At 41.9% G+C, this 24,580-nt stretch overlaps 2 protein-coding genes across 3 annotated transcripts in view; both read left to right on the forward strand.

Annotated features, from left to right (window-relative positions):
- The first annotated feature begins 15 nt into the window (after nt 1-15).
- ints7 (integrator complex subunit 7) lies at nt 16-8,444 on the forward strand. The gene is made up of 20 exons (XM_086189085.1): nt 16-223; nt 384-513; nt 963-1,109; nt 1,198-1,335; nt 1,440-1,486; nt 1,579-1,778; nt 1,851-1,973; nt 2,056-2,173; nt 2,318-2,452; nt 2,568-2,665; nt 3,506-3,745; nt 3,874-4,011; nt 4,706-4,912; nt 5,115-5,309; nt 5,568-5,671; nt 5,773-5,841; nt 6,735-6,867; nt 7,071-7,169; nt 7,291-7,476; nt 7,635-8,444. Exons 1-20 carry the CDS (start codon nt 130-132, stop codon nt 7,914-7,916), a joined length of 2,883 nt encoding a protein of 960 aa, XP_086045211.1. The 5' UTR covers nt 16-129; the 3' UTR covers nt 7,917-8,444.
- A 714-nt stretch (nt 8,445-9,158) lies between these two features.
- The window catches only part of lpgat1 (lysophosphatidylglycerol acyltransferase 1), a 45,567-nt gene continuing 30,145 nt past the window's right edge, over nt 9,159-24,580 (forward strand). For both annotated transcript variants that reach the window (XM_086189369.1, XM_086189371.1), the window contains exons 1-2: nt 9,159-9,727; nt 10,341-10,593. In XM_086189369.1, coding sequence (XP_086045495.1) covers nt 10,356-10,593 — 238 coding nt within the window. In that variant the 5' untranslated portion in view covers nt 9,159-9,727; nt 10,341-10,355. The remainder of the gene's footprint in view (nt 9,728-10,340; nt 10,594-24,580) is intronic.

Below are 24,580 nucleotides of genomic sequence, written 5' to 3' on the forward strand. Positions count from 1 at the left end.
AATTGTTGTGTAACCGGAGTGTGTATGTGTGTCTGTATGTCAACCTCCAGGACAGAAAAATGCAAATTGCCTGTGACTGCTATTAAAACTGAAATATTCCAGATTCAGATCTAAAAAAACGGAGGAATAATGTCGCTTTCTACCGCGCGGTCGTTCCTGTCGGAGGCTTGTTATGGCGAACAAGAGCTCGATGCTAACTCCGCTCTCATGGAGCTGGACAAAGGTGCCTTAGCTAGTTAGCTAGCTTGCTAACGAATAGAGCGCTTAGGTTGTACCTTACATCCTGTGCGCGTTCTGTTCAGTTTCGTGCATGGGTTTTGTTCGTGTGTCAGTAGGAGAGACTTGTTTGTGTTTTTCACGGTTGATGTCCGCTTCATTTCCAGGGCTGCGGTCAGGGAAGCTGGGGGAGCAGTGTGAGGCTGTGGTGCTCTTCCCTAAACTCTTCGAGAAGTACCCTTTCCCCATCCTCATTAACTCTGCGTTTCTCAAACTTGCAGACATCTTCAGACTTGGGTAGTTATCCTTTCATATTAGGCAGTCTCATGTTATTAATACACGTATTCCCAGTTTATTAGCTGCACCTGTCTGCATTTAACACAGAGGAAATTCATTCAAACTTTGCAATAAATCAGTCCACTGTACATAATTCAACTCACGACTGACTGACTTCAAATGAATTAATCAAGCAAGAAAAGCTATCATTTGCAACTACTACCGATAATATTCTAACACTTGCATGTATTTATTTTTTATAAAACAATTTTTAAAGAATCCAACCAGACTTAGTTTTTGTCATCAGATTGAGTGAAACGATATTTATCCTCTGACGAATTGTGATGAGAAAAGGTTAAGTTCATGTGTATGTGACAAGAATTATTGCGTGTGTGTGTGTGTGTGTTGGAGAGAGGGACTTTAATATACTCCTCAACCGACCGATGATGTGTTATTCTCTTTATTTTCAGGAACAACTTCCTGCGCCTCTGTGTGCTGAAAGTAACTCAACAGAGTGAGAAACATCTGGAAAAGATCCTCAATGTGGATGAATTCGTTAAAAGGGTGTTTTCTGTCATCCATAGCAATGATCCCGTGGCCCGAGCCATCACTCTGAGGTAATGTTGTTTAGCTGCACTACGAAACTACTCAAGAAGACACGGGTGTCACAAGTTTCTCAACATTTCTCCCTTTCATTGTTTTCAGGATGCTGGGTAGTTTGGCCTCCATCATCCCAGAGAGGAAGAATGCTCACCACAGTATTCGCCAGAGTCTGGACTCTCATGACAATGTGGAGGTTGAGGCTGCTATATTTGCAGCTGCAAGCTTTTCTGCTCAGTCAAAGTAAGAATACATAAGGATTGTTGCTTAGTTAATGTTGGTTTGGGATGCTGTTTACACTAGATTTCTTTGGATAACGTTTTTTTTTCCCATTTTGCTGTTTTTAGAGACTTTGCAGCTGGAATTTGCAACAAAGTCAGCGAGATGATTCAAGGTGAATTATGCGCTGAACAATTAACAGCTTTCATTTTTATAGAAACATTCCAAACTTCTGTTGAAAGAGTTCTATCGTCTGCTACGCTCCAGGTTTAGATACTCCAGTGGAACTGAAGCTGAAATTGATCCCAATGCTGCAGCATATGCATCATGACGCTAGCTTGGCCTCCAGCAGCAGAGAACTCTTACAGCACCTGGTCAGCTCATACCCTTCCACCCCTATGGTCATTGTCACCCTGCACACCTTCACCCAGTTGGCCGCCTCTTCCCTTATTGATATACCAAAGCAGGTAGGACCATGGCTACGTCAGTGCAGGATGCAGCTGTTCTCCACTAAATCATTAATCCTCTGCTTCATATAGTTACAGCTCCTCCTCCAGTATCTGAAGGATGACCCCAGAAAAGCTGTCAAGAGACTAGCGATAAATGACTTAAAGCTCCTGGCTAAAAAAGCTCCTCATTTGTGGATAAAAGAAAACACTCAGGTAGAAATTGAGCCGTAAACTGGTGATCTGCTGAATTTTCTCCATGTTGGTTTGGAACTTGAAAGTATTCTTATATTTTCAGACCCTATGTGAGTGTGCGTTGACCAGCCCTTATAATAGCTTGAAGCTGGGAATGTTAGCTGTACTCTCTACCCTCTCTGGAACCATCGCAATCAAGCAGTACTTTAATAATATGACAGGTAAAAAATCGTTCCCAAGAATTCATGTCATGTTGTGCATTGACGTGTAATAATCTAGCTAAACATGCTTTACTAAAGTGGTTATTTGTTTTTTTGATTTTGAGAACAACTGACTGAACTCTTCCTTTTGCACATTCTACTCAGGTAGCTCCTCAGTCCCCCCTCGGCTGACTGACCTGGTAAAACTGGCACAAGAATGCTGTTACCATAGCAACCTGGCAGTAGCAGCCCACGGGGTCATAGTGCTCTCCAACATTGTCATTTCTTATCCTGAGAAAGGTTAGTGACTGTCGGCAATGGCCTGACTCGTGTAACGCTCATCATCTTGTCATATTCACTCTGTGTGTGTTTATGTGTGTGTGTGTGTGTGTGTGTGTGTGTTTCCTGTCCTCAGATACATTACAGCTGGAGCAGGACACAGTTTTAGGGGTGGAGTCCCTACTGATGCTTTGCAGTCAAGACAACAGCCCCAGTGCCCAGGCCACACTAAGAGTATGACAAGATATGACCCAGAGACAGAACACACAGTGTAGATACCAAATACTGAAATACTGCTCGTTACCAGCACTCCAGTGCAGTACCAGTATTCATCTTTAAAATATATTTGTATCTGACATGTAATAGTACATAATTTACATTTGATACAGTTTTCATTCACCCAAAAAGTTCCAAACTTGCGTCTGATGTGGTGGTCAGATCAGTATTTGTGTAACCAGGAAATGTGAAGTGACATTCTGCAGTCGCCGTACAGAGGTTCTGCCTATATTCAGGCCAGGGGACAGGAAAAAAAGAGGAGGAAGATTTCATTTTTATGATGCACACTAAGAAAAAAGTCAAAATGGTGAGAAGAAAGATGAAATGTTGAGCATAAAGTCGATATCATGACTATTTGTTTTGGTCCATTTTGCAAGAAAATAGTGGAAATGGAAATCAGAAAGAAGGAAGCTTGTGTTCAGACCACATTTGAGAAGTTTTCATATTCCTTTAGGATAAGGTGTTCTTAAAATAGTGATTTGGAAACAATACCAAAGTGAGAAGACCTACAACGTAAAAAGATACTTGGATGACGGGGAGTACTTGCAATTTTAAATAATGACGAGGATGATACACACTTGTGTCTTATTCGAAGCTATGAAACATGAGCTGTCTTTTAGATCTGTTGAACAGAGAATTATGTCAAACTGAACTGTTAAAACTTTATCAACTCCAAAATGAGAATACAGACTTCAAATATATGACATCTATTTGCACTGCTTTCTATCACCTGACTGATCTTAAAGGTGATTTTCACGATCCGCCTGGTAATTTCCGCGTGCGTTATCAACCTTCCAGACGGCCCTCTCCTCATTGGTTAAGCTGCTGAAAAGCCGACCTCACCTCAGCCAACCGGCTGTGGAGTTCCTGCTCGGCCAGCTCCATTTATCGTGTGACTCCTCCCGCGTTCTCATGTGCCACACTCTGGCGGCCATCGCCACTCACCTGCCGGTGTTGGGTGACGGCATGCTGGGTGATCTGGTGGACCTCTACAGTGTGGCCAGTCACTCCTCCACCGACAAACAGCAGGAGCTTCTGGTATGTCCCACATCAGCGGATGTTTAGATAGTAAATGCTACACACACACACACCTTGTGCAACATTGAAAAGTTTAAGAAGGATTATTGTATCTCAGTGATATCTTCACTCTGCTGTGATTCTCGCAGGTTTCCCTGGCAACTGTTATTTTTGTAGCCAGCCAGTCGTCTCTGTCAGCTGAAGTGAAGACCGTCATCAAACAGCAGCTGGAGAACATTGCTAACGGCTGGACGGTGTACCGAATAGCACGGCAAGCTTCACGCATGGTAATCTGTGCTGGATATTTATCCAATACCAGTGATCATAGAACAACATCCGATTGATCGTGTTGCTATTGGTATTCTTTACTTCTTTTGGTGTGAAATTTGGCGTGTTGGAGAACGTAGGTTCCCTTTACTTACAGTGAGGGAACAGTTGTTTTTGTTTTATTGTTCTTTTTTTTTTTGGTGATTGTTTTTCAGGATTAAGATGCCCAGTACCGGGGTTGTCCATCACCTCAATGAACTTATTTAGGAGAGCTGTTTCGTGATTTTTTTTTTTTTGCTTGACTTATAAACTATTGATCAGAACATTAAAAATCAAGTGACTAAAAAATACATAGCAAGATAAAGATACTAGAAATTGCGTATTTTGTGATTAATGAAAATCCAAAACATATAGCAGTTGCTGAGTGAAAGTGGTGACTGGCTATTTGTAGCTTCTAGCTCCATTGCTAAGTGTGGAGAGAAACAATATTAATTATTTTGGAATGTTGGAAGGTTGTCAAATTGAACTCGGAACATCAAAAGTGCATCGATTGTGTGGATTTTTATCTCGTTATTTTGCTCTGATCAACCCTAATTTGAAGACATCTTACTGGATCTCATGCTACCAGACTCATGGGTGTTTATGGTGTTCTACTGCTGTGATTGAGGGTCTTGTTGGCTCCTTATGTGACTGGATGGATGCGTTGATTTACAGGGGTGTCATGAGTTCTCCAGTGAGCTGTACCAGAGTCTGCGGACCCGCGTGGCATCCGAGCACTTCTACTTCTGGCTGAATAGCCTGAAGGAGTTCTCGCAGGCTGAACAGTGCCTGACTCACATGGAGGACAGGGACTACAGCGGGGCCATGAGCGCCATCGCAGAGGCCCTCCGCTCCTACCAAAAGGGCATCGCCTCCCTCACGGTAAGCTGGCATCTGCTTGTTCAAAAAGGATTCTAGCCAGTGGCAAAAGAGCGTGTGTATTTGTGGTATTGGAGCCGGTTCATCTGCAGGCCAGACTGTTAATGGATTATCACCTAATTCCTGACTGTATCTTGTCAACTCATCTGAGACCTGTGGAACTGTAGTCTTATTGTACATTTATCTGATTAATCCTTCACTGCAGGCTGCCAGCACTCCTCTAAGTCCACTTACATTCCAGTGTGAGTTCATTAAGCTGCGGATTGACACCCTGCAAGCCCTGTCGCAGCTCATTTGTACCTGCAACAGCCTGAAAACCAGCCCCCCTCCTGCCATAGCCACCACCATCGCCCTGACCTCTGGCAACGACCTGCAGCGCTGCGGACGCATCTCCATACAGGTAACACACTAACAGAGTGGAGGGCAGCTGATAGGTTGTCATGTTTGCTAATGATGCAGATTGAATGGGTTTTGGTTCACATGTGCTTTCAACTCATTTTATTATGAGGTTATAAAGAAAACAGCCTTATAGGAGTCATGTGCACACAGATTAAGAATCAGGTCCTAAGTTTCACCATCAGTAAAGATTTGTTCTGAGGAAGAGTAAATGTGCTTGCAAATGCTGAAGTGGGTGTTTTAACATTCTACTTTATTTCAGATGAAGGTGTGTATGGATGAGTTCAGAAGTCTCGCGGCCCGCTATGCTGATTTACACCAATCCTCGTTTGACGCCGACTACGCCACGCTCCGAAATGTAGAGCTGTATCCTTTAACATTTCTCTGTCACATGACACTCATTCAGTGTTCTCATTTCCGACAGCGTTTCCATGCTATAACACGTTTGCCTTTAACAGTCCGCTCAGACAACAGCAGAGCTGTCTGCTCGTCTCCCACGTGATAGAGGCTCTAATACTGGACCCGCAAGCTGCCAGGTGAGACCGATTAACCACGTTTACATGCTGTCAGTATTCCGCCATTATTCTAGTTTTTGCCTTAACTCTGAAAATGACAAAGTTCTAGTAATAATCCTGTTTACCGACAGTTAACCCACGTTCTGTTTTGCTAGGCTTGTCCCAAAGATGGTGGCCGGGACTAAAGTTTGCTGTTTCTTTCCTTTTGAGTTAAAATGATACACACAATGAGATTTCAAGTATAATTTCTCCTAATATGAGTTCATGAAAGAAAACTAAGCATACCTACCTACCTTTTCCCTACCTTGTTATGGCATTTTGATAATTAGTAAGATTTGGAATGTGTTCCTGGAAGTTAGACGAGTTAAAATGCTCGTTAGCAGTCCATACAGTAGCATTAAGCTAGCACACTCAGAACGTGCTTCACACACGGCCCTTATAAATGCAGTACACTGTAATTGTCTGAATACTCGTTGAACATTTGTTGGTATGCCAGTTTGATCTCTATGAATCAGTGCAATGTCTGAAAAGGAAATGTACTAGATTTCCGCAGCCCTGACATTTCACAAGATGAGCAGTTTCTAGTGGTTGACTGCCAGAGGAGTATCAGGGAAATGTCAGCGTAGTTTATTTATATACATGATATTCAGGTGTCAAGGGACGTGTTCACGCTGGGACCAGCTACAGCAGGTTCTGTTCGTTAAACTGCTATAAAACTACAGGAAAATGAAATGGTAATAAACGCATTAGCTGATAAAACAGTTCGGGGCTTTTTTTTTTTTGTTTGTTGTTTTTTTTTTGTTTTTACAGAATCATACCCTTGACAGCTTTCTGACACAAGCTGAATCAGTCTCCTGACACACACCTGACTCAAATGGACCGCTTCCCTGTCTCCTTCTCTGTCTGCTATCTAGTTTTCAGGAGTATGGCACCCCTGGGTCGGTTCAGACGGAGAGTGAATACGAGCGACGGATGATGTCGGTCTTTAACTCTGTGCTTGAGCAAGTGGAGAACCTCAACAAGAAACATCCCCCGGTTTCATACTTGGTAAGTTGAATATTTCAAATGACTTTACTGTGTTTTTGAAAATTTTTTGATGAATGTTAGCTGGATACTGTCTTTTTTAATCAGGAAACTGTTCTCTTGGCCAAGTGTCTCATGAAGATGTTTTCATCTCAATGGGTCATTAGTCTGCTCAATTAAAGGTTGATAATATCCAGAATGTAAACATCTTGTTTGCTGCTCTTCAGCACACAGGTTGTCTCTGTGATGCTGTCATATCTCTGCTGAAGATCCCGCTGTCCTTCCAGAGGTACTTCTTCCAAAAGCTCCAGTCAACCAGCATAAAGGTAACTCCCTTTATAACTTTATAATTACTACTGAATAGATGACCAGAGGATAAAAGTTCCAAGGCGCTAACTCATGTTAAAGCTCACTATTGACTGATCCGAGCATGTTTTATTTTCCCAGCTTGCCCTCTCTCCATCTCCACGGACACCAAATGAGCCAATCCCAGTGCAGAACAGCCAGCAGCTGACTCTAAAGGTGGAGGGGGTAGTGCAGCACGGTTCAAGCCCAGGCCTCTTCAGAAAGATCCAGTCCGTCTGTCTCAATGTCACCTCCACACTGCAGAGCAAGACGGGACCAGACTATAAGGTAGCTAGTCCTTGTCCTCACCTCTAAATATTGAGGTTGTTTCACTTGCAGTCTTACTAAATCTTGTCCTCAGTTTATGTGTCTTCGTCACAGTGTAGTGAGATTCAGATCTTAAGATGCTTTGCTTTGCTCTGACTCGTTTTCTTTTAACCTTTCAGATTCCACTCGACAGTAAAACCAATGAGATCGAGCAGCGAGTAGAACCCCACAACGACTATTTCAGCACCCAGTTCTTGCTTAATTTCTCTATTCTGGGCACTCACACTGTTACTGTAGAGGCCTCTGTGGTCGATGAGAGCGGCATCGAGTGGAAAACCGGCCCCAAGACGACAGTGTCAGTGAAGTCCCTGGAGGATCCTTATTCCCAGCAGCTCCGCCACCAAATCCAGCAGGGTGGAGCCCAGCCTGCTCCACAGAGGGGGGCATACAATCGCTTCTAGCTCAAGCCCCCAGGATGATTCACTGTTTTAGCTCATTTACTTGATATGCTATGTTTTGCTATAACTATAATTCCGTTTGTACATTTTTTTTTTCATTGATTAAATGACCAGATTTAATTTAAATCCTCCACAAGTGTAATCCATATAACATATTGTTGATACAGTGTAAAGGATGCTGTGACAGAAAACAGTACCGGATTCAAAATATGAATGCAACTGTTTTTAGTATAAAAACAATAACCTGATATAAAATGATAAAATTATCTTAATCCAGCAGTATTTCATTCCTTAATCTCGAGAACCATGCAGTTTTAGTTTGACATTGGACGTTGTGAACTTCACTTAGAGTGCAATCCCAGAGATTGTCAACAGGGGGCAGACTAGTCATCAAAATCTCTTGATGTCAATTCAGTCCAAATTGTAGCATTATTGTTGTCAGTTTGACTGGATAATTTTGACAGTTTCATTAACTCTACATTGTACTCTGCACGTCCGATTTAAAGAGTGTAATATAATCTTCTGCTTTTTAAACCATCTCCCGTAACTTTTGGCACGCTAGCAAATACAGCTTTGCTCAAATAATCATCACCATTCTGATTGAATCTGTTCAACAGTGAACTGAACTCCTTTGTAGATACTGAACTCATCATCACTTGACACTAGGGAGCCTGCGCAGTTAGTGGATAAAGGATCGCTTCAGGTGTACACAATGGCGGTGTCAAGTGAGAAAGAATAAAAATCACGCTTCCGTTTTGGTTTTCAAAACACTGCTCGTGAGCGATCGATGAGGATTGTAATTCACTTGACTGCACATGTTTAATATGTCAAAGCTAAATTTTCAGTAGGTAAATCTGTTTTTAAAAATGAGTGGTAGTTTCGATTTCTGTTCATTTATAAATCATTAATATATTAAATGCAGTCTGTGGATTTATCTAAAATTCACGTACTGCTGATGGTAGAGACTGAAAAGGAAATGGATGCAGAGTGAGGTTAAATAAAGTAGGAGGCAGTATTTTACCAAAAAAAAGTGCAAATTCTGATGAAAGCCGAATGAAAACGAGGTTTTTGGCTTCCCTTTGTCTGTAATTGCTGCTCCTACAAATGAAGCCTTCATTTTAATTTTTAGATTTATAGTACTTCTATGGTATCATAGCTTTGTCAATTTGAGAATGGTGCTTTTATTTTGAAGGCAAGCAGTTCCCATTTCCGTGCTCCTGTTGATCTTTTGAGTACATTGACGCGGTGTGGATCGGTGTTTGGGGGCAGATAACGGGTCCTGCCGTTCTACAAACAAAAAAAACCGCTGCTCGTTCCATATGATGGTCATACGTCGTTTCTAACGGTTATGGTTGGCGGCACAGCGTCGGTCCCGTGACTGACCCGTCTCACGTCCAAATTCGCTAACGGGGGCTCGACAGCTAGCAAACTTGACGATGATGATGATGATGCATCGGTGGAATTAACATTATCCCGGTGTCTCTGACTGAGATGGAGTCAGCGACGCTCAAGTGGAGTCGCTTGCTAGTTAGCTAGCGAGCTAACGGTGGCCACCGGGATTCACGTTACCAGAGCAGCCCCGGATATCGTTAGCTAAATGGGTGCAGTTTCAGCTTCTTTGCAGCATGGTTGTTGTAACGCTATCACACATTTCCGACACTGTCCCTAGATTTGGTAAAGACTGACAATGTCAAGTAGCAAATTTGCTAACTTAGCCGTTTAGGTTAGCTAAGTTGCACGTGACAGCATTTATTTGGCTCCTACAATTAGTTACATCTTTGGCTGTCCTTGGATGCTCGGGAGACATTAATTGGGTGAGTAACATGAGCTACCAGACTTGACTACATTCAGGGTCGGACCATATCCTAGAAGATAGCAGCAGCCTCCACATTCAGCATCCCGATATATCACATTTACTATCGTCTCAGGAATTCCACGGGTTTTAAAATGTCTAAGCATCACACGTCAGACTGTTTTTATGTTAATATTCTATGTTTTAGTCTATGGGTTCTTTCACCTGGCACCGGTCTTTACATTTGTTCCCGTTATGCTAACTCAGGTTACGGCTAGCTAGCATGTCCTGAAGTACTCATCCACGTCCCGTGTGGCTGGCTGGTCCTTTTATGGTCCTGTCTTGCTTTACTGCAACGGTCAGTCACGAATGACAGCCACAGTCAGAGTGAATGTTATTGAACTATAACAAGACCATAATGTCCATTTCGCTAGTGTTACATTTAAATTCCGCGAAATGGCCTCACCCTCAACCAATTAGCTGCTACACGCTGGCTGCCCAGTGTCTCCACTTTGCTTAACATTAGATATTGAGTGTTTGAGTTGTGTTTAAAGACAGCTTTTCCTGAAACGTTATGCGCACAGGCGACAAGAGCCGGCCGGGATGCTAACTGCTTCCTTCTGTCTCTGTTCCAGACGGAGTGCATCACGATGGCACAGCTCTTGGACGGGGCCGGCAGACTGGGCTGGGTTCTGCTCAAGTCTTTGCTCCGTTTCGTTTTCATGTTCTTCAATAACTGTGTAGCTATCCCATCCTACTGCTTATACCTGCTGGTTCTGCAACCGCTGAGAATATGGGACAGTTCTACTTTTTGGCACCTGGAAGGGATCATGTTTAAATGGTTGTTGGCTATGGTGTCTTCATGGGGCTGGATTGCAGGTTATACAGGTAAGATAGTTCCGTTCTCTCTGCACTGTTATACTTCCATGTGTTCTCTTGCATTCAGATACAAATGTGGAAGCTAAAATCTGTTAGCTTGCCACTCTTCACCATCACTCTGTGCTGCTTGTCTGTTTACACTGGAGTCACAGAAGGTTTACAAGCATCAGTTTACTGAAAACTAAATATAAAAAGAGGTCTGAAAAAGCTTTTTTCATTTAACCAACAATTTTGTACATATGTGTCACATCCTCATTGACTCTCTTAACAAGTTGGATGAAAAATAAATATCATTTGTACTGTGTGATAAAGTATAAACCAGCTTTTCAAGCTCCAGTACAAACAAAGATGGTAGATGGACATGTACGTGTTTGTTTACCTATACTAATTAACATGGAGTAATTTGGACCAATTGATGTACTTTTCTTTTAATTTATAGACTCTTACAGTGATGAATAGGCCTTTTTTGTCTTCCTCAAGAATTGATGCACGTTTTGTTACATGTAAATACATAAACGGGCCTGTTTGCCTCCATGAGCACAAACACACGTATGTAATGCCTATCAACTGACTTCTATCATTACTGCTGGTGTCTGACTTCTGCAGACCACCATCATGTTTATTCCTGGAGTCTACTTGGCATTTGGGTTCTGTACTGCTTGTTGTAGTACTGCTTGTTGTTTTTAAACGTATTTGCCGTTTCTCCTCCTTCCGCACACGCACCTATGATCCTGTGTCCACTACAATTGCTTGAGCAGAGCTGGCAGCAATCATACAGGCTGATGAGTGATCGTGATGAAATCTTATTGCAATTAAGCAATATTGTTCTCATGTATGTCATATGTGGTTATTGCTTGACAATGAAGACAACAACTCCCATGAGCCCATGCTACTTAGGAATGTCACATCGATGTCTTTTGTTTCTGTTTTTCATTGAGAAACCTCGAGGGGCATCGATTACATACTGCGCCTGTAATATCAGTGCAACGATTGAAGGGACAACAAATACAATTATCTTTTATTTGATTGATCACAATCCACAACCTATCTTGAAATTCAGTGTCTTCTGTTCATTTTCTTCTTCTTCTTCTGTTACATCTGCTGATCCGATGCTCAGCGGCCGAGTGCTTCGCTTGATTCACGAAGCCCAATCAGTGAATTGTTCAGAGATGTTAATTGGCACTTCATTCAGTGGAAGATCAGCAGGATACGTGAGGTGTGTGTTGGTTCCTCTCAACTGGCTGCATCGACTGTCTTGAAGTGATTGAGCGGTGTTTGGTTGCACAGAGCAAAATACTCACACACTGCAAAGCGGTGAACATTGGGAGCAACAAGGTGTAATGATAAATAATGCAGCACTTTCAGCCTATAGAACACCTGGTGTTGTGTCAAGCAATATGTGTGACGGACTGTGATTGGCTGAAGGTTTGGAGGTATCAAGGGTATCAGATGGCCACTATGCCTCAGATACAAATATACAGTTTGGTACTTCTTGTATTACTTGTGTACTCCTGTTAGGTATGTGTATTAGGCTACAATCACAAGCAGGTATACCGTGTTAGCCACGTGTGGGACACAGTGTGAACAACATAGTTTTATCCCGATATGTAGCTTTAATGTGCTACCAAATAACTGATTTATTACAAAATGAGTTGACGGTGTCCTCTGACAAGACAGAGCTTTAATTGATGCAACATTCCAGCTGTCAAGTTTTTGCTATCAGTCATTATCGTCAGTGGTTGGATTTTTGTGTCATTAACCAGGAGTGAGTGAACTCTGGTTTATTTACATGTAGCGCTGGTGTCTGTAAAGGAGTCAGCATGCACGATCGGTTGTCAAAAGCACCCATTGACAACCTTGTTCGGTCAGGACCCCCCAGAAAAATCAGTTTGTTATTTGCTGATAATATTTTAGATAAAACATTTCAGCCTTGTTGGTCTTGCAGCCTTTAGCGTAAGAACTGTCTTCGTAGTTGTTGTTGTTTTTTGTGTTTTTTTTCCAATACTAGATTCCATAGTTCAAGTACAGGCACAGTCTGACGCACATTGAATACAAGTATAATGTCAGTAACAGTTTGTTGTATAAAAATGTCACTTTATTCTGTTCAACACCTCCAAAAACAAACTCACAGACCCCAAGGGATTCCTGACCCCAGATTGAGAACCGCCAGTGTTAAGCTGTAGTGGCCATCAGTGTCATGATCTTGCTGGCTTCTCCAAGGATGAACTACTACCGTCCCTTAACTCGATACTCGCCCTACTGTGTGAAATACCTGTGAATCTGGGCAACTCGCAGTAATTTAGATGCGCAGTGTGGGGCCCAAGTTCTTCAGGGGTCCAACCTGAGGTCAAACCAATCCTGTTGCTGGATTTTATAGAAACTGAGACTCTATTTTTTGAGAAACGTCAAACGAAAGAACTCCCATTTTGCTGCGTAGATTCAGAACATTTTGTCCATGTTCTTCTACCTCGCCCAGGAAATCTACAAGAAAGGTGCGCATTGTCATTGTTGTTCTAAAACACAAAATATGTTGCTATCCTTCGGCTGAAAAAGCAGAACAGTTGAGTAGTGCTGCACGATGAGTCAAATTGCAATCACAATGTCAGCCTGTGAAATTATATAACTGGCAAAAAAAAAAAAAAAAACGCTCCACAAATGTTGTCCTTTTTTTTTCTTAATTTTTTTTTTACACTAATTGGCATTTGCATGTTTGAATTTTAGAAATACACATTTAAAAATTACAAATAATCATGTGCTCCCCCCTCCCCCCCTTGATAACCAAGACTCATGATGCAATTGCAATATTGTGGGACTTTTTCACCAACTTGTGCAACATTACAGTGGAGCTCTGCAGCACCAAATAATCACACAGTGTATATTCTTTATGATTGAGATTGTTTATTTCTGTTAATATGTAGCGCGTCCCTTCCCTCTGACCCTCTACCTGTTTTAGACGTAACATCTCAAGCGTCTTATAGAGGCTTAGTGACATGAAGGGCGAAGGTGACGGTCTATGGTTGCATTAGGTGAACACACTCGTAAGTGTGTATTATAAAACTTGAACTCTTGACTTGATTCTCACGTAAGAGCTCTGCACCCTGGGTGTGTATGAGGATAGTGTTTTTGTTTTTTTAGGATCTGAAGGTGTAAAGTTTGATCAGAGCAGGGACGGCAAACCGTTAAAACTTGCTCGCTAAATACGAAGCGACGGACTTTTAGTCTGAGCCTTGACTGTAGCACTGTCATATCGTTGGACCCATGACTAGAAAAGCTGGACCTGGTCCTCAGTTTACAGAAGAACAGGTTGACCGTGACCGAGCAAATATTGTTTCAGTCCTGCTGCTAACTTGATCGCATAGCAGTGGGTCATAAACCCCTTACCAAGCCCACAATGTGTGTTTATTTTATTACATTACATAAGCTAATGGCATTGTAATGTCAGTTAAAAATAGACACTCGCATGTGATTATTGAGGCTGTTTTTTTTTTCAGGTCTGAAATACTGTCTGGTGTTCTCTAGGTGAGTTTCAGCTCATTTGGATTCAAAGTGTATCTGTTCAGAACAGTTGGTACTGACCCAGCCGTTTCAAAACAAATACAAACTTTAATTAGTGGCTTGCTTTAAAAGAACCACCTCAGTGATAAAATAGCGGGACAGCTGATATTTACTAAAGATAGCATCTAGAACAACTTCACATCGGCCAATTAAGCCAGCTGTCTTGCACGTCTCCGTTGTCGAAGCAGGTGCCCCTGATATTTGAAGTGGACCTGTATTCTGAGCTTTATGGTAGATGCATTGATGGCCCAGAAGGCTGCCAGGGACACTTGGCAACAGCTGATCAACAGGGTCAAGAAAACTGTTACAGGCAGCTCTGTTAGTCTTGTACAGCACTGTTGCTGAACTACATGACCCCGAAATTTAGACGCACCCGTATTCCACTCGCAATAGACGGGGACGGGGACTGGAGCCCGCGGGCGTTTCTATCACAGAACATTTACACCCTCTACTGCTCTACTTTAAACAGCTCACTCTTAGGATCCCTGCAATACAAGTGTGATGAACACTGGATGAACATTTGTCAAGAAAATAGAAACGCGCAAACACACACTCATTTATAGTTCAATGTTGTGTGCTAGACTTTTTCATTCTATCTCTGTGTCTCCGAGTTTGTGGCTTCAGAACTGCAACCCAGATGCACAGTCAACATGAAGTGTTAAAAATTCTAAAGTTAAGACGATCTCCAATCAAGGCTGATAACTGTCTCTGAATTGATCATCTTATGATGTCAGGTACTAGTACTGGGTGATATGGCCTTGAATGGTACAGTATCACAATATTTGCAGTAGTAAATGTTAAGTAAGTGAGGAAGTGTTTTGTTTTTTTGTTTTTTCTCGCCCCCAAATGAAAGTTGGAAAGGATGAATTATGACCATAGCATGGCTAACAGTGGAATGTTTCTTTTCTCTCGTTTTTTTTTTGGTTTTGTTTTAAAATAAAAAAAAATGTTCGTTACCGGGGATGCACTGATAGGGACATTCTGAGGCCAATACAGATATTAAAAAACAAACAAAACAAAAACAATTGGGCCGATAATCATCGCTTATGAATTGAAATGTCACTTGAGCATATGGCACCTGTGCGCGACGCGCCCACTGCACATTGCCAGGGTAATGGAGAGAGCTGCAGGCAGTTCAGGACAGCGCAAAACTAAAGACACAACAGATTAACATCGGCTGACCAGCATCAGTCAATGCCAAACCCCTACACATTGGCTGATACCTATGCTGACACAATAAATCCGTCCACTGAACTGCACCCTGTGTGACAGAGGCTGCGCTACTACGTGATACATTTTCGTATGATTAGACCTGACCTCTTTTCCTCATTGTTGACAAATGCGGAGCAACTATCTGCAGTCTTTATCAGAATGTCATACTCACAGAATTGGTTCCAAACAGGTGCACTAAAGCCTGCAGGATTAAGCTTTCATCGCATGTTGCGTGAGTGGGTGGTCTGTTGAACCAGTTCAGCCAGTTCAGACATCAGGATGAGGACTGTAACATTGTCTAGAACATGTCCACAATGTGCTGTCCTTTTAAAATGTTCAATTCGGCTTTCTTTTTAAACGATGCTGGACCCCGAGCTGTTCCAACATTGGTTCCTTTTTAAGAAATTAAGAGATGGAGAAAATGTCACCATGTTGTATAAAGACGGTAAAGTAACCTCGTGTAGTTTATTCAGTCTGTCTGTCCATTTTAATTATGAATGGTAATCACTTGAATAGAATATGAATAAAGATACCTAAATAAACATGTTCCCCTGGAGCAGTGAACATCATCCTTTCCTAACCTTTTGGGATTTCATCGTCCTTATATGAAAATTGGGTTGGTATAAAATATATCAAAACCTGCAAAGGGATTAACATGGATATCAGCATTAGGCTTTTTCATCATCTTTCCCTGCTAACATGAACTGTGAAATGCTCTCTTGAAGTCGTAGCTGGAGGCTAATAATTGTAATATGTCACATTACAATTGTTAGCCTCCAGCTACGCAGATATTCTTGACAATTGTAATGGGAGATATTCTTCAGCTTGGCTAAAGTTTTACATTATTTCTCAGAAAGAAAACATAGTAAATGCTGCAGGTGATGAATCCCAAAACTGTGAATTTTAAAGCGCAAATTTCGCTGTTGAGGTATTTGACATGTTAGCTAACTTAAGTGTTAGCTAGCTAGGCGAATGTGACCTCATCACACAGCAACCTGTGCTGTTACTGCTCAGCTGCAGGTTTCTCAGGCAGTCAAAGGTTGTACAACTGTTGTGCAGCTTCACCACGAACAAGATTTATTACACTTGTTATCATTACGTTGTGCTGCTGTTCCTGTCTGTCAGGCCATATTTTGTTGGACTTTCGACATGATGGCTGCTGGGCCGGAGAGAGGAAATTTCGTATAATCTACAACTTAGTTGCCTACTCAGAAATACTGAGGCTTCCTTGACCTGTTGCATTTTGCTTGTGTGATCCTTGTACTGCGATATTTACTGAAACTCCCATTTAAATGCCTTTCATTCATCGTATTTGTAGTAAAACCATCAGTGCGCTGTGGTTAGGACATCAGAGCGTCTCTCCTGTGAACTTGCTCACAAGCTGTCAGCTGAAGAATAAATCACTCCGGACAGTACTGGAGGAGGCCATAGCAGTGTGTGGTCTGAAGCCAAATTAGCTGCATTCAGCACCAGCGCCAAGTAGAGCACCAGGCAGAGACAAGTCATGCCGCTCTGCATCATGCTGTAATAGATGCTGCTTAAAAACATCACGATTTTACGGAGTACGGGTGGGGTTTTTTTTTGTTTTGTTTTTTGACTGACGAGTCAAATCGGTGACATTTAGACATTTTTGCAACAGTTTTCCTCTTCCTCCGAACTACAATCACCCAAGTGTGCTGTAACGGGAGAAATTAATGTCTGTGAATGCAAACACCTAAATTGGATCATCCTAACTTCTAATTTCCCTGATCAGATTCCTCTTGTGCCGTAATAAACATCTCCCTTTGAAGCTGCACTTCATTTGTTAATGCCACCCACACACGTGTTACCAGTTACTTGGCTGATGAGACCTTCTCCCTGGATGGTGGGGGTGTGTACAGATCTTTCCTGATTGACATCTCTCCCTGACTAACTGAGTTATCCTGGCTGCACCTGTTGAGCAGCTGAACACACCTGCTCTTAAAACACCGCTACTTTGCACATTTGAAAGCGTTTACTCTGGAAAAGGTTACCTCTGGTGCCATTCAAACAGACAGAGGTAAAATTTTATTGCATATACAGCAAGAAAACAGACTTCAAGTTCTGGTGGATGAATGCCAACAGATGATGGACCCAGCGAAGGGTGGGGGAAAGGGGTTAGTTTCGGCTTTGAAATATTTGGGGAGGCTCATGCTGTACGATTATACCATGGGTTGTTGATGTGAATGAACATGCCGCGAATCTATAAATATTAATGTGCTGTGAACTAATAGATACAATAATTTTTTTAGACTGAATCTATAGAGTCAAATAAACTTTGAGGACAAAGTAATTGATGAGGCTCATTAATTCTGCTGAGCCAACATTGAGACCAATTCTAAGCAGGGTTTGATAACTGCATTTAGCCCAGTAGCTCCCCCGGAGTCTGTTGTGATGGATCTTTTTAAAGGGTACATGCAGGCTGGGGTCTTGACTGGTGTCTTTACTCAGTCTTGAGTTTAGACACCTAAGATTTTCAAGACACCTCTAAGTTTCAAGTGTATTTCTGCTGTTGTGAATACTATTATATTATTGGGCTGTAGCAGGTGCATTATGGGTTGTTGTTTTTTTTTTAATGTACTCTAAGAACACACTCCTGCTCATCTCAATGCCCTGTACATACAGTATTTGTTATAGTCTTTCAAAAGAAATCTGGAGTAACCTCTCAAAATCCTCCTTCAAAAATAAAATAAGCACCCCAGCATTTTCTGAAGACCTGCTCCTACTCTTCCTCTGATCAGACCTGACTCCACATGTCCACCGGCCAGGGGGAGAGTAGGGCGAATCTTGCGGGGACAAACCTCCAGAATGTCCAGTTCCTTATGGATCAGAAAAATTAAGGCTTTTCAGACAACGTGTTGGCTCGTTTTCTTAAATGTGGATAAATGGTTGATGCAGCCTCATCCAACATCCACGAGACCAGCAGGACACAGCTACAACAGCTGAAGACTGAGTCCCGCCTGTCACAACCCATCTGCTCCGGGGCATCTTGTGCCGTGTCTGACAGAGCTAACTTTTACATTAGTGGCACTAGCCTAGCTACTGCTGACGCCAGTGTAGATCAATGCATATTAGGGAGGAGTCGCTCATAATCTGCCCGAATGGATGTGCGTGATGTAATTTGTTCCGTGGGGAAATATGATTCATTTTGAATATCGAGGAAAAGTTAACACATCTCTTCATATGATAGGCTGACTTTAGGTTTGTTACACTTCCTCTTGTAGAAAGCTTTTATGGTAGCATCTTTTAAGAGTTAGCCATCTGTGGAGGTTGAGGGGGCTACACAGTAGGAGGTTGAATGTTTCATTTGGGTACAAGACTTTTCAGGAATCACTGTTTTAAATGTCTGGAGCCATGTATTTTATTGACTACCATGAAAGTTTATAGAATCATGCACCAGCAGGCTGGTTAGTAGTGGAGTTAAATGTGTTGACAACCGTTTGATAAATAGCTAAAAACATCTGTCGTTCCCTCTGGTAATTTTTGCAAAACCCCCATTCCCCCCCCCCCCCCCCCGGCCTTTCATTTAACCCCCAACTAGAATTCAGTCTGTCACATTATGTAATGTGTGTTGTTTTATGGGTTATGTATCAATTTTGTTCCTTTTTTTAAAAAAAAAAAAATTAAAAAGAGCATAACAACCTTACAAAGCCACTAGCTGGTCAAATGTAATTAAGCTAAACATGTTTCATTTTTTTAGTTGTAGGCACTCATTTTGCACTCAATTAATTTTCAGTCTTAAAGCTTAAAATATCAATGAAAATATTTTTTGCTAGACTTGTGTGTGTGTGTGTGTGTGTGTGTGTGTGTGTGTGTGTGTGTGTGTGTGTGTGTTGGAGAGGGGGTAAATGACCTCTCCCGTGAAGAGTTCCACCATGTCAACACCTTAAGTGAGGCTTCATTGGAGGAGGACACGGCCAAATCCCTATCCGCCTCTAGAGAGAGAGAAAGACGTTCAGGCTTGGTTCAGCTGACCACCGATAGCGGATTAGACTGCAGCATGGTTGTCATCCAGCTATGCTAACTGTGTCATCTCTGAAAGACAATTTCCCTAATGTATTCTGTCTGACAGATGACCCATCTCTGTGATATCATTAATGCTCCTCTCCTACAACAATGGGGACTTCAGCAAGCAGTAAGGCATGCTCCTTATGAAATGACATTGCCTTCAGGGTATGCACACCCACACACCCTTGTCCTAGTGTCACAGATGTGTCATTTTCCTTCAAGTTTGCTCTCAATTCCTATGCTCGTGAGGATTTGTCTTCTACTCTGGAACAGGAGAGGTGAAATGAAGGCTTAAATTGAACATGTCAAGCACTTGCTTACCTCCATCCCATTTTTAAAATCACTTTTTGCCTACCCAGGAGACGGGAAGATTTGAAAGTGCAACCTTTTGCTGTATCATAGACTGAACTGCATTGTAATTCTTCTATTTTGTGCACCCCATTTAATCATGAATATCACAATAAGCCATTCATCATAATGCACCTGCTACAATCTCAATAATAAAGTAGAATAATCCCCTTTCTGACAACATTTCTATGTTTGTCAGATTGCTCTACATTGTACAGGTGTATGAGAACGTGCGTGCTGAGTGTATTAACCATCCTGGCTTATTATACAAAGCTTCGCCATCCTTCTTAGCAAAGAGCTGGGATAGATGACAGTGACAAACACACAAAATGGTATTCAACTGCCGCCCTTACATCTGAATAAGTTGTGGATTGGCAGCACACGACTAAATCTCCCAGTCAACAAGCTGAAGAGCTTGAAGCAGGTTTAATTTCAAGTTGGAACGAGGCCAGCTCGCAACCTTTGTCATCTAAAGCTGCCGTCACAGAGAGGACTTAGCCTTTTAACTGCGAGTCTCTGCTGGAAATGCTTTTCTCCTGGGGTTATGAAAGCAGATCTTATACCTCCCTTTTAGGAGTCTACGCTCGCACATAATCGCAGTTTGACATTACAGGTCAGCTGCATTTTGGGTGTCTGCCCACAGGTTATATTTTAGACCCAATGAACAGATTGTTTGTTTCAGGCAACTTCTTTCTGCTTGAATACGTAAGAATTACAAGCCTCACGTAACTTGGTAATTTGGATTGTTTTCTTTTCCTTTTGTTTGTTAGGTCAGTCAAGGCTGACAAAGAACATGGCACATTTCCTCACGGCACCTTTTTTAGTTTTACGGCAAAGCTGGAATGCCCCATGGAACCAGGTGTTATTGTCTTTATTGATATTTACAGTAAGGATGCGCCATATTCTGATCTTCCTCTCGAACCTGTTCCTATACTCATTTAGTACACCAGAGCTCTACACAAATAGATGCTCACATCAAGTTTATTTCTGCAACCTGTACTGTGAGGATTAGATTATAAAGTTGTATTAGAGTAAGAAAGAGACCTTTTATCTCTTCCTCGAACTGAAATAGTAGCTGTTTCCATTCTGGGGCTTCTGTTTCATTTTGGGGAGTGAAATTTTCTACCCAAGTGTTTTTAAAAGATCTTCATTGTACGTATTGATATTAATATCCTGCCTTCATTTTTCAAACGGTCCTATGGACAAGGTTTAATCTCATAGCTAATTTAACCTTCACTACGCTCTTTAAGCTTGATTGATAGCGGCAAAGAACCCACGCTACACGTCAACGTAGCGTTCAGCAATGTAACCGCAGCGCAACTCCGCCGGACCACGTAACCATTTATCAGCCAAAGCATTGAAACAACCGCCAGCCACTGCAATAATGCCCCACTTCATGAGGATTTTAATCTTCACTTTTTAAGTAATTTGTTTGAGAAGCGAGGTGATGTATTTTAATGGACAGCTTGAAGGTTGGTGTCTGCGGTGCTGTCGAACCGCACTGGGGTTTTACTGACAGCCATATCTCATACTCTGTCAGTTCTGTTTATGAGAACTAAGTTAATAAAAAAACAGCCCCCAGTTGTAAGCGATAACCACCATTCAGCTGCACCACAAACTGCAGCCTTCAAAATGACCGTTGAAAGAACTTAGCATTCTTCTCAAACAGATTCTATAAAACCTGAACATTAAAAGCCTCATCAAAGAGGGATTTATTTCAGGATTTTTTTTTTATTATTGTACTCAATATGAAACTTGTGAGTGGTTTTTAATGTTTTGGGTAATTGGTGTAAGTGCTTTGCCCACACCGCCGGTCACATGACTAAACTATGTCCTTGATTCTGCGTCGAACCAATGCACAACTGCAAATCAAACTTTCTATTGCTTTTTCAAGGCAGGAATGTTGATGTGTTCTGCTTCAGTTACCAGGTATGAAAAGGGAAATAAGGTGTTTTTTTTTTTTTTTTTATTTCCTTGTTGAACCAGCAGAAACGAATGACATTTATGTAAAAAAGGAGGGACAGTTGGCACAGCAGTATGGCATCTCAAGTCAGCAACTCAGTTATCACACAGGACACGTATCTATCTGTGTAATGGCGAAATGTTATCTATAATCGCACTCTTGGGCTGTGGCTGTTTTGCTCGGCGTAAACGTACAAAGTTGGTGTGAAGAGAGATCTTTTGAACAGCAGTGAAGTGGACTATCTGTGTTAAAAGGGGCTATTAACTCCCCGACAGAGAGGAAACACTCGCTCACTCTGCATGCAAATCTCTGGGCTGTTGCAACATTTGCATCACACAGAGCTGCAGCTGATCGGACCTGCCCAGGGCAGTGGGGATTCCTTGTACACGGTTGCCGCCAAGCTGAATCTTTTCATTGTGAGGCATCAGCAGGACCTCCGTGGTTCTCTGTGAATATGCAGAACTGTTGTCCATTTGCATTTGAAATCGGAAAATAAAGGTCACGTGTTCTCAAGGAGAGGGCTATTGTCACCATCTCTCTTTCAACCCGAGCCACATTTCCTCCTTTGTTGCAGCTCTTGTGTACCCTGTCAACAATCAGATACAGGTGATTGGTGAAGTAGCCAGTATGATGTGAATAGAAGCCTGACTGTGTAAATCGGGGAAGATACACTCCTGGAGCGCCAGTGTCTGAAATTTACACCAGACAATTGCGGTTAGATTTTCAATTTGGTGGTAGATCTAAGAGGACTGTCTGCCAACTGGTGCGTAAATGAACCAAAATAGTAACGTAATAAATATCTGTCATGGTCACATTGATACAAAACTACTGGGGTGATAGACGGTGTGATGAGACGAAGGCGCTCCAGCCACAGACAGACCCCAGGCTGCTGGTTATGTTCTATTTTTGGAGCTGCGCACCGCTCTCCCTCGCCGATACACTCCCCTCTCGGAGCGCACACCTGCACCATGACTCGTTCTCACCCCGCGGCAAAAAAAACCCCTCTCTTACCCCTCAGGACAAATGAGCCATCTATTCTTGAGAGATACGGTTGCACTATTTCAACATGAAAACTCATTTGATCATAGACAGTTTGTAAGGTGCATTCACGTGCATTGTGTAATCTCAGATATCTCCTCTTAAGGAAGACTGAATTTCAATGACAGTTTATATTTATCCTTGTTTTCCTTTGCTACATGACATTCTCATTGCACCACAGCATTTTTAATATTCACCCATCGAAGCAAAACATAGATATCAGTGTTAAATTTCAATAAAATCATCAAATCAAAATGTTGTCAGCAGTTACCAGGCCTCATTACACTCTTGTCATTATTAATTGTAAAAAAAAAAAAAAAAAAACTTTTTTCCCTTACAAATCCCACTATTATTTGTCATGTATTTTTGATACTTGACACAAACCTGTTGCATATGTTCTTTTACGTTTTAGGTACTTTTACCTGCTAAAAGAAGTTTGGACTTTATTTTTTTATTTTTTAACCTCCACGCTAAAAGCTGATTTGTGACCCTGTGTAGGTGCTGATACGCCCAGTCAAGAGCACACACGCACACACATTTCTACTGGAGCCAATCAGAAATACTTCCCCTTATTATTTCCTGCCTTTATTGATTTAGCTGCAGCTGACTCTTCCTGTTATTTAATTGGACAAGGAGAACGAACGGTAACTTAACTTTCACAACTGCACGTGGAAGTGTACAGATTTTCAACATCCGGCCAGAGACGATCTTAAACGCAAAGCTTGAGCGGTCAAAGTTAAATCAGTCGCACATTTTTACACCTTTCCTTTTTCTATCCGATAGCAAACCGGTCCACTCGGGATGCGTTGGAGTGTGAATACATGTACTTTCGATGACGTGTGAGTCGCAGCATTCACGTGCTTCAGCCTTGTCAACAGTTTCAGCTGTCCTGTAAATCTTGAGCACAGCATTTCACTCCTGCTCCGTTTCTTTTCACTACTACACATATATGTAAATGAGCGTTGGGTTGGGACATGTGGATGACTTTGAGGACGCGTAAGAGGAAATGAGTCTTAACTTCTCTCTAACATTTTGTTTGTTTGTTTTGTTTCTTTCTTTTTGGGGGGAAGGGCTGTTTTTTTTTGGATCATGATCAAAATTGCTCTGTGGGAAGATGAGACCTTGATGTACCTGTGTGCAGCGCCTGTACTTGCCCTAAAGAACTGCAGCTTGCAGCAAAATTTTACTTTGTATTATTTTTATCACTTTGACAGCGAACAAAGCCCCGGTTGTGTTCTCAGCCTTACATGGATACCTTGTTTGTTTTCACTTGGGGGGGAAAAGACATTATTTATGGCTGGTAGACATGCAAATGAGCTTGATGTCCTGTTGTAGCAGGATGCAGACCTCACCTTTCTGCCTCTCCAGATAAAACATGTTATTTCAGGCTATGTGCTCCCATACCAACCAGTCCAATAATAATTTTGTGTGTTGACTCAAAGTCTGATGGTAATTCTTTGAACTGAGAATACAGATTGTGATCTTGAAGTCCTCTTTACTAAATATAAATCAGTGCAAAAGTACAACTCCAGATGCAGAACTGTGAATCAATATTTTCATAATTTTCTCTGCAGTTGTTTTTCATTTCAAAGACAGTTGTTGAGGTTCGTGCGTGGAAAACTATACTTTAGTGACTTTAAGGGGCGTTTTTAACTCTGAACTCTGTTGGCGAACAAAACAAATTATGTCTCGGTCCGCTTACAAACAAACTCTGCTGCGGTTTGTTTGCTGTACCAACATAATCCAACCTCGATCTTAACCTGAGTGTAGGATCCATCTTGCGTTCTTGGATCAAACCAGACACCATAGTCTGCTGCACGGGCCGACAACACTCTATGTAAACTATTCAGACTG

This window comes from Aulostomus chinensis, chromosome 20 (genome assembly GCF_037954235.1).
Source record: "Aulostomus chinensis isolate RoL2024-O1b breed Wild chromosome 20, RoL_Achi_v1.0, whole genome shotgun sequence".
Classification (NCBI taxonomy): domain Eukaryota; kingdom Metazoa; phylum Chordata; class Actinopteri; order Syngnathiformes; family Aulostomidae; genus Aulostomus; species Aulostomus chinensis.

Excerpts from the sequence above, each read along its gene's own strand:
- ints7 (XM_086189085.1), top strand. The coding sequence starts at position 130 with ATGTCGCTTTCTACCGCGCGGTCGTTCCTGTCGGAGGCTTGTTATGGC. Across the intron at positions 1,974-2,055 it reads GGATAAAAGAAAACACTCAG|ACCCTATGTGAGTGTGCGTT; the intron begins GTAGAAATTGAG and ends TTATATTTTCAG. Across the intron at positions 2,666-3,505 it reads GTGCCCAGGCCACACTAAGA|ACGGCCCTCTCCTCATTGGT; the intron begins GTATGACAAGAT and ends TCAACCTTCCAG.